At 33.3% G+C, this 9,952-nt stretch overlaps 1 protein-coding gene across 1 annotated transcript; it reads right to left on the reverse strand.

The window, feature by feature from the left end:
* Positions 1 to 211: 211 nt before the first annotated feature.
* Positions 212 to 7,743, reverse strand: LOC117614717 (squalene synthase 2). The gene is made up of 14 exons (XM_034343614.1): positions 7,297 to 7,743; positions 6,604 to 6,646; positions 6,282 to 6,371; positions 5,431 to 5,506; positions 4,109 to 4,178; positions 3,263 to 3,406; positions 3,055 to 3,159; positions 2,706 to 2,852; positions 1,794 to 1,869; positions 1,101 to 1,189; positions 857 to 948; positions 725 to 770; positions 567 to 633; positions 212 to 459 (listed from the first exon to the last, which is right to left on the reverse strand). The coding sequence occupies exons 1-13, from the start codon at positions 7,489 to 7,491 to the stop codon at positions 568 to 570; spliced, it is 1,239 nt and encodes a 412-aa protein (XP_034199505.1). The 5' UTR covers positions 7,492 to 7,743; the 3' UTR covers positions 212 to 459; position 567.
* Positions 7,744 to 9,952: the final 2,209 nt, after the last annotated feature.

Here is a 9,952-nt window from a genome sequence, read left to right on the forward strand (position 1 = left end):
TCTTAGTTTTTAGGTTATTGGATTACATATTTTAATAATGGAGACGCATAATTTTTTATTCCTTAAGTGTTAGTAAACACAGTAACAAAAATTGGAATTCCAATTTTATTGGATTGGAAGAGACAACAAAAACTTTACGCGTCATTCTTTATATTGGATAAAATACTACATTACTTTCATGGAACAAGGTCTCTTTTTCTTTTCTTTTTTTCTATTTCAAGATGGAACAAGGTTTAGCTCAAATCAAATATTAACTTCGTAAAAAAGCAAAGGCCCACTTGTATGTCAGCAATAACTATGCTAATGGTGTTGAAAGCTACATCAATAATTTCAAGCGACTTTATATTGAATATACAACCGTGCATAAAAATTATAAAATAACTACTTTGGTTTTATGGAACAAGGCCTGTACTTTTGTAACCAGCCATTTATGTCTTGGGATATGGAAGAATGCAAACTCTGCACAGCAAAAAGAAATGGGGTCGGGCAAGAGGTAGTGGTTTGCTTTCTATGAGAACTGAAGACCATGAGACCAGTGATCCATTGCTCTTGTGACGAAAACTTACATTAGATTCTTGGGCTGGCAGAGAGGTAAGCGTAAACGATGGCCAATATAATAAACAGTGCCACAATCTGCATTCAGAATGTAGATTCATCAGTATGTATTTTCTGGAATGATACTAATCCTTTCACTTTTAATTTTCTATATCTAGAAGAAACTCACCAGAGTTGAATTGTAGCTCGGCTCACCCTTGACGATGTAGGATTTCCTGGTGTAGTCCATAGGTACTTGTCAGACAATAAAGAAGGAAGAATGTTCAATATTTAGACAGGACAGCCAGAAAGTATGAAATACCTTTTGCTCAAGGCTCCAGAGGCTCTGCATGTTTTCTGTACTGCTTCCAGTCTGCTCAATGTTTTTGTTGCATTAGGGTCATTCTTGTCAACCTGCAGCCGAAAATTAATTTTAATCTGTCAAGAACCTCTGAAAATTGTAACACAGTAAAGCCCTTTACAATAAGTCTCACCCATGATTTAGTATGAAGTTAAAGCAATTTAGTTACAAGATCATATATATCTTGTTTCTGGAATTATCATACCTTGGACTTTAGAATGGAAGAAAAATCAAAGAAAGCACCATAGACATCATCCATTGATTTTGTTCGGTCAATGACTTTTGCTGTAAGGCCTACAGAACATAGCAATTAATTGAACACTATTTAGTAAAGAATTATGACAAAATCACAAGTATGACCAAAAACTATACAACAGCCCAATACTTATTCAATCCAAAACATCATGAACCCTAATAAAATGAGAGAGGAGGCCTTCAAATATAAGTAGAGTTAAGACAGAAGTGGATGAAGGGCAGAGAGGTTGAAGTCATAGTCAACGCGTGGTCACGGTACTTCCATTTTTCTGACATATAATTTTTATCATGACGTGATTTTGTAGAGCATTTCCATAATAAAATGTATAAAACTAACTGCAGTTACTAACACGTGCTCGTCTATAGAGTAGTCTCCAACAGTGTAAGCTTCCCAAAATTTCTAACAAAATATCTATATAGTCTCTAACAATGTGTTACTATGAAAATAATATTGCTAAGACGAGTAGAATTCCAGTAGCTGCCACTATCTGCCAAATGACCATCTCATAGCACATGCATGCTACCCTATTTTACAAAGCCATTTCTTTATAAATTCCATATGCACTTGTTTTTCATTTCATTATCTGAAAATGTATCCAGTTTAAACTGAAAGGAATACCATGGTCATAGATTAAAATCTTACCCCTCCTCATTTTGACTACACCTCTGAAGAGCTCAATGTTGTTGTAGCATAATGCCAGCGTGCCAATTGCCATGATCTAGTAAAGCCAGCACAAATCAGATGAGATTACTTAGAGAAAATCATGGTTAAGAAATTAAACTGCAGCCAATGAAATCAGAAGACATTATATTGAATTTTGTCCAAAAGGCATGATAAACACAATCTGAAGACTTCCTATTAGAATTTCAAAGGTTTGAGAACAGAAACAATCTACATCTAGACCATCAACTTGAAGGAAACAAAAATGCATCCAGAGAGATGCTATTTAGTTTAAATAGGCAATATATGTTGGAAGCAACAGCAATAAATACTGATGACCAGCAACTGATTCCAGTCACTCTGAATAAATCAAACTGACATCTGAAATGTACTAAAATTTGATAGACACATAGAATATTATAAACCTACAATTCTTAGATCAATATCATTTCACTGGTCCAACTTCCCATCAAAGTTACAAGTCATAAAAGATCAGTTACAAGTCAATAGGATCTTTTATAACTTGTACATAGAACTAAAGGGTCATTTGGAATCGGCTAATCAATCCAGATGGTCCAATAACCTAATTAAGCTGGATTGAATAAATATCACCTCATGCACCTCTTGCAAACAAGGCTTTTTTGTTGTCCGATCTTGCAAACAAAGCTCTAAAACCATGATATACAACAGCTAGATACAAAATCTAAAGCTGTTATGGGCGAACAATGTTTATCAAGGTTGCATCATATGCGAAGCACAAAAATAGTATAGAACCAATCAATTAATCCTACCAATCTTTGTGTTTGTTATATAAATAAGTAAAATACACATGTCAGATTACAACGCATGCACACACAAGACTAATAGTTGTGATACAGTTGAGAAATAATCTACCTGAGGGATGGCACAAAATTTAAATATTGCAGGATCTCTTAAAGCAGCCATGTACTTCAAGCAATCTTCCATATGTATCAACGCATTAGTGACCATGTCATTCAAGCATTGCACAGCCTTGTCTGAGTTTTCCTCATATTTCAAGTCCTGAGTTGCAATCATCAAAAAATCCAGTTCAGACAAGAATTCCAACTTTGCACTGGGCGATGCATAAATTCTTATATCACCCCACTATTCTAAGCCTCGATTATGAATGATTAGAAATAAAATGAAGTATAAGCGGTTGGGAGGCCAAAATGATAGGAATAACATAGGAAGCTTTTAAAGTATAAAAGTAAAGAAGAAGCACCTCAAGTTTGTTAACATATTTACTCCAGATCTGACGTGGCCAAAACATACGAGACTTCGGTATCTCATTAATATCCTCCAAATAATCCCGAATGATGTTTGTTTTCTGTTATTTATTAGATCCAAACATTGTAGAATTAGAAACAACTATCAAGCCAATTTGAGACACAGAGCAGAAAGCATTTCTTGCATCAATATTATTGTTATACCTGAAGAAATAAGCCCATTGAATTTGAGAGAGAATCTGAGGCCAAATCTTCCTTATCAGCAGCGTGGAAAAGCTTGGACAAACCTAAACCAACAAGCCCTGCCACATAGTGGCAGTACTCATCATAGTCATCAATGGTTTCTACCTGCAAGATGAGAGAAAATATATCCAAACCACATAAAGAACTACACCTGGCCTTTATGCACATTGTGCAAAAAGTAAACTGTTAATAATATTGGAAATGAAAATCTCATGCATGGAAAAATCATTCAAATTTGATATATTTTTAACCACTTCATTGCAGAATCTGATTTTCCATAGTGCAAAAACATCAAGCTAGCTAATGTGCTTGTTTATATGCACATATTATGGTCCATAGGTTGGAAACCGGAAGAGATGCTTATAAATTGTGGAAACCAGGCTAGGTCTCAACTAAGTGGTTGACCACAGAAACAAATTTTTTTTTTTCTATATATTTTTAACTCAATATTTAAATTACTTAAGAAAGTCCTAGTTTAAAACAGATACCATATACCCTATCTATCGTTGATCTATATTTGTCTTTCTTTTTTCCCTTAGCATTCAAAATATAACTACACTGTCCATAAACATTCCATACTAGGAATCATTTCCAAATCAAAACGATTATATATAATATATTTGTACATATATGGAAAAGAATTGAATATATTTCAAAAGTGTCTAACATATATGTCAAGAAACAATGTAAACCAAGTCAGAAAGGTTTTTGAAATGGGGTTTTATTTTAATTAAAACATGAGAAACATGACACAACAGAATATATCCACCCTTTGCAGGTAAGGTCTCAACTAAGTGCATCACAAACCTCCTTGCAGATAAATTTTGCCATTCCTGCACCCATTCTTTTGGTAATATCCTCAATTGCCTCCTGATAACTGCAGAATTAGAATACGGATTGCTTATCAAAAAAACGTACAATGAAAACTCCAATCATATATGAATGTATACTATAAAGAAAAAAGTGTAAGCAAAGAGTTGTTACAACATGAAGATGAATAATATTTTATAGATCCCAATTTCATCATGCAATAAGAATATTTCCAAGTTCAACAAACCAACCCCAAACCATACACTCACTAAAATGAACAAGCATCAGAATCTTCACCAGATTTTTCCAAAGTCAAAACTTCTCCAAGAACCTGGAGTGTCTCACAGTCAGTTAGGTTGGACATCACCACTCCTATTTAGGTGTTCTAATTAAAAAATAAGTTAGCATATGAAGCACCAGAATTACCCATTCATCAGGTATCACATGATCAACACACTAGTAAAAGACATTTCCCTAAAATATCAGACGTGCCATGCTAAGTAATTTCATCAAAGTTTTCATCCATATAGCTGAAATGTTGAGGAAACTTTAGTCCCATAAAATTTATCTTATAATCACCAAGAACACTCTGATGTGGAGCTATCGTTATTACAGAGAAGTACGGATGAAAGAAACAACATTACTGAGTTACAAGGGCAAGTGTATTGTGCTAGAGCATGCAAGAAAATTCAGTCAATATCAACCTAATGAAATCATTAGAGGTTCAATATATTTCAAGAATCCTATGTCAGGTTCTTCAAAAACTTTGTATATTAATACTCATATTTATTGAAGAGGTTGAATAAAGGGTTGAACTATGCATTGTTGAATGTTCAAAGGATTTTCAAATTTAAAGCTCAATGTTTAAAACCATTTTTATTTTAAAATAATAATAACAAAGTTAAATATGAATCTGAGTTTTTAGAAAGAGTTTAACAACACCAATCTTAAATACGCTTAAGACTTGTGCTAAAAAAGCTCCACACATTCACTGGCTAAAAAAAATTGTTTATGAGCCTCTGTGTGTTAGCAGTAACTGGTATGAACCATCAAGTTCATGAACCACACTTATCACCTAAGAATTGTTTATGAGCTACATGAAATACTAAATAACTAAGTGACGTTCCTTTGGATGAACCCTCATAACAGTAACAAGCGTGAAAAGATTACGAAAATGAGAAAGGAATCAGAGATTATTTTCAATCAGTCCATTGATAGAGAAGCTGTACCATGAATTATTACGAATGAACAGAAAAGTCCCATTCACAAAAGATCTGTTCAACAATTAATCAAGGAAATATACAAGGATAAGAAATTACCCTTTCCCGAGTTCCAGAAAAGCAGTTGAAACATGATGAAACTGGTCCATGAGAACTTTGTAGTCCTTTGTACCACCTGAAGACAAGGAAGAAGGATATTGAGCAAGCAGACAACAAGTCTCATCAACATAGTAATGTGCAACTGTGCATGTACCACACTTACCATGGACCTAGAACAACACTACCTGTGCCTTATGTTCTTTTATTTGTTTCTTTTTTAATATATAAAGAAAACAAGAAAATTTGTGCAATCCACTGAATGTCAGCTGGTAAAACTTACCGTTGACAGGAAAACATAGAGGAAAATCTTTTCTAACAAAGGCAGGGAAAGCGGTTACTCTGATATTTTCTGGTTACAGTTCAATTTTTTATCACATTTTCAAACAGATAACAATATTTCTAGAGAACTGTTATTAGCATTCAAAAATGTGCACTCCTTCCTCCCTTTTTTTCATCAAGGAAGACTGCACATTTCTAGGGAACTTTATCATATATATATATATATATGCTTTTATATATGTATAATTATTCACTACTAAACTTGTATAAGGACCCCTTTCTCAGTTACTAGATCAACTATGGATGGTTCAGTGCATTAAGATGTTTATCTACCATGCATCTTAACCGTCCATATGATCAAATGGCTGAAAAGCATGTTCTTGATTAGATAAAACTACCCATATATATAATTTTATATATAAACGTATACATGTATGTGTGGTGTGTGCGTGCGTGCTTGTACCAACAAGATTTTCACTGCAGAGCAAACTTATACATCATAATTTCACGTCCACAGGATACAGGAAACGGCAAACGTGAATAATGTGGTATTCTAATCTTAAACCACTCACATGAAAAATGCCAATCGGGGTCATATATGTGACGATGAAACGCTATCAAGATGGGGACTTTGACATCTGCTGCAATGCTTGTATCATCCTCTGTATAGAGTCCATCAGAACAAATTATATCATTGAAACCATGTTGAATTAATACATTAGCATCATAAGTGTGATGAAGGAAAAGAAAAAGTTAAACAGGTCATGCTACATAATGCACAAAGCAAACCTGCACAAGGGTAATTATTTCAAATAGAGACTTAAGATGCAACAAGCTACATTCAATCTAATATTAGGAAGCAAAAGACTAAAGATAATACAAACACAAACATACCGACAGTGTCTAGAGCTCGAAGAACCAGATAAAATATACAGACCTGCAAAACCACAAAAGTCAACATCAGAAAATGACAATAAAATCAAACAAAAGATGGAAAATGCAACAAGAGAAATGAAATGCAGTAGTCTGTAAGGACCTTAAGAACAATTAATTATAACAGTAAACAACAATCTCTTCACCAAATGAATTAAGGCCAGAACTGAAAATTACTCCATGCCTATCCTTCAATCAAGTTCATGCTTACATATACGATTCATATTCCAGAAAATACAGAGAAAGACAAATAATAAACATAAAAACAATCTACCAATCAAAACCAATTTTCATATTCCACAAAGTAGATAATCCGATACCCATCAAAATACCCTCCGTAAATAATACCAAATTTCTCTTCTTTTAAACCGCAATAAGAATGACTACCCTTTTATTATAAGCGATAAAATTGACTGCCTACAGAAGATGGACAGATGTGAACCATTAGCATCATCCTTCAGCCAAAAAGGAACAAATCACCAATTCTACTAAACACAGGCCATAAATAAAAAAATTTAATCCCCAGATAAATCAACAGTCAAGAACATAATCAAGTAAATTTCTGTAAACCCACAAATCACCACTTGGAAAAAGAAAAGCAGATACAGAAACAAACACTTATATGTATATACCAAACGAAGAAACAAAACTTACAGCGTTACGAAGCTCAGTGCCGAGCTGTTGAATAACGAGAGCAAAACTACGAGACACCTTGTGAAGCATGGAATAACAGAAAGCCCAATGGGGCTCTGGAGGGATCTGCTTCTCTAAGTTCTTGGCTGCCATTTTGAGCTTCAAAAGCGGGTAAATGTCATCCGGATGTTTCATCAAAGTCCCCAAGGTACCCATTTCGAGATCTGAAGAGGAGAAGAAAACCCAAACTCCCAAAACTTGAAATCTGACACAGAGAGATTGGGAATGGGAAGGTGGGGATTGATTTGAGGATGGAGTTTTTTCAGAGATGGGTTTTTGTAGTTGTAGGTGGTGATGATACTGGGCTTGGTCCAAGCTGGCGTCCTGGTACTTTAGAATTAAAGAATTGGATTTGGAGCCAAAAAAGTCGTTGAATATGTGCGCTTGCTCACTATGATACTGTGATATATTCTTATTTTTGTTTGTAGTTGAATAACGTTATAATATTTTGAGATATTTAGTGATATACCTATTTCTAGCACTAATATTATAAATAAATTCTACACAATTGAATTCCTATAAACAAACCCAAAAAATGATAGCTAGCCTTATTGAATTTAATATTAATTATTAAATTACTTTGATGCCCTATTGAGTGCTTTGGGTATTTTTATGAGATTTTGGGGTTTGGCTTGTTTTAAGAAATTGATAGCAGTTTTGTAATTTATAAGAAGTTAAAAGCTTTTTTGTTATGTTGTAAATGGGCTTTGGGTGTGTTTCTAAAGTCCATTTTATATATGGTATTTTTATAATTTGGGCCCCCATATTTGGTATAATAGTGAATCTCCCTAATATTTTTCTTTGTAAAACCAACTGTAAAATAAAGGGGCAATAACAAAATAAAATAAAATAAAAAATAATAATGGGGGTGTTAGTTACATTGTTCAAGTCTGTGGTCTCAGGTGGTCATGGATTCAAGTCCTCATGATACTCGTGTGTGTGAGTTTCCCCCTCCCCTTCTTTACTTTGACAAAAAATACTTCCTCTAAGATAATGAAAAGTGAACAAATTTACTTTCCGATATGTCATTGTAATTTATAGCGATAAATATTTTACTTAGTTACATTTTTGCATTTTTATAGGAAATTTTGAGTTTAGTCAGGGACAGACCAACACAAGGCCAAATGTGAGTGTCCGTCCTCTAGATAGCATGATAATGATGTTAATTAAAATTCTTTGTTGCTCTACAGTTCTAGGGTTTGTTTTAAATTGCCTCTGGAAGAGCTAAACGAGCTTTCTAACAACTAGAAACAATTTTGACTACGTTCTTGTAAGTCATAAAAGCATTTTCTAGAAAAGTACTTGTTATGCGCTTTCTAGAGAAATACTTTTAACAAAGACCTTGATGTTCTTATAAAAAAAAGTGCTTATGAGCATAGTCCGCTAAATAACAAAAATTAGTTTCAACAACCAACACCAAAACCCTACACAAGATTTGGCAAACAAAATTTGATGAACTAATTTAGTGAGCATAACCGAGTTTAGATAACTTAGCTTTGATTAAAGATAAAAACTGCCGTAATATTTGGTGAACAAAATTTGATGACTAAATTTATTGAGCGAGTCCACAACGAAAGCTTTCAAAGATGATAATGGAGTTGGAGAGATGAAAGAGACTGGGGAGTGAGTTCTTTTTGGTGGCAGTTTAATTTTTTTAATAATATTTTTATGACCAATAAAAATTTAGGGAGATTCACTATTATACCCAATATGGGGGCTCAAATTATAAAAATACCCTATATAAAATGGACTTTAGAAACACACCCAAAGTCCATTTACAACATAACAAAAAAGCTTTTAACTTCTTATAAATTACAAAACTGCCATCAATTTCTTAAAACAAACCCAACCCCAAAATCTCATAAAAATACCCAAAGCACTCAATAGGGCATCAAAGTAATTTAATAATCAATATTAAATTCAATAAGGCTAGCTATCATTTTTTGGGTTTTTTTTGGGTTTGTTTATAGGAATTCAATTGTGTAGGATTTATTTATAATATTAGTGCTAGAAATGGGTATATCACTAAATATCTCAAAAATTTATGGCATATGACTTTTTTTTGTGGGTGCAAAATATATTTATAGTTGGTTTGGGCCTGATTTGTTTGACTACAACGGCAAGTGGGAATATGCGAAATGCGAGCTACTTACAGCTGCGAAGGTGTGGACTTCCAAATTTGAACAAGTTTTTTTGTTGTTTATTTATTTTTTTTTGGGTCAACTTCAAGGGGTTGCAAAGTGTGAATTATTTCATTTGGAGTCTTCAAAATTAAGTAATTTTTTTAAATCTCTAAACTTTTTTTTTTTGTTATCTCCACTCCTCTTCAAGAAAAGCTAAGTTTAATAATCTAGAGTTATTCTTTATACTTGAGTTACATGAAGTGTTGAGAAGACCTCACTTCAATATTTTTTTTTTTTATATATAAACTTTAATCTTATTTATAGTCATAGTTGATTGTTTGAAGGTGTAGAATCAATCAGCGTTTAGTTTAGACTTTATATTTTTAGTTTCGGATTGGTTAATCATTTCGATTTTAGGTTTTTAAGTATCATACTAATGTTAAATGGAATCAAAGTTGAAGAAATTTGAGTAAAAGTGAAGTTTTCTTAACTCA

Source organism: Prunus dulcis, chromosome 1 (assembly GCF_902201215.1).
Source record: "Prunus dulcis chromosome 1, ALMONDv2, whole genome shotgun sequence".
NCBI classification, from domain to species: domain Eukaryota; kingdom Viridiplantae; phylum Streptophyta; class Magnoliopsida; order Rosales; family Rosaceae; genus Prunus; species Prunus dulcis.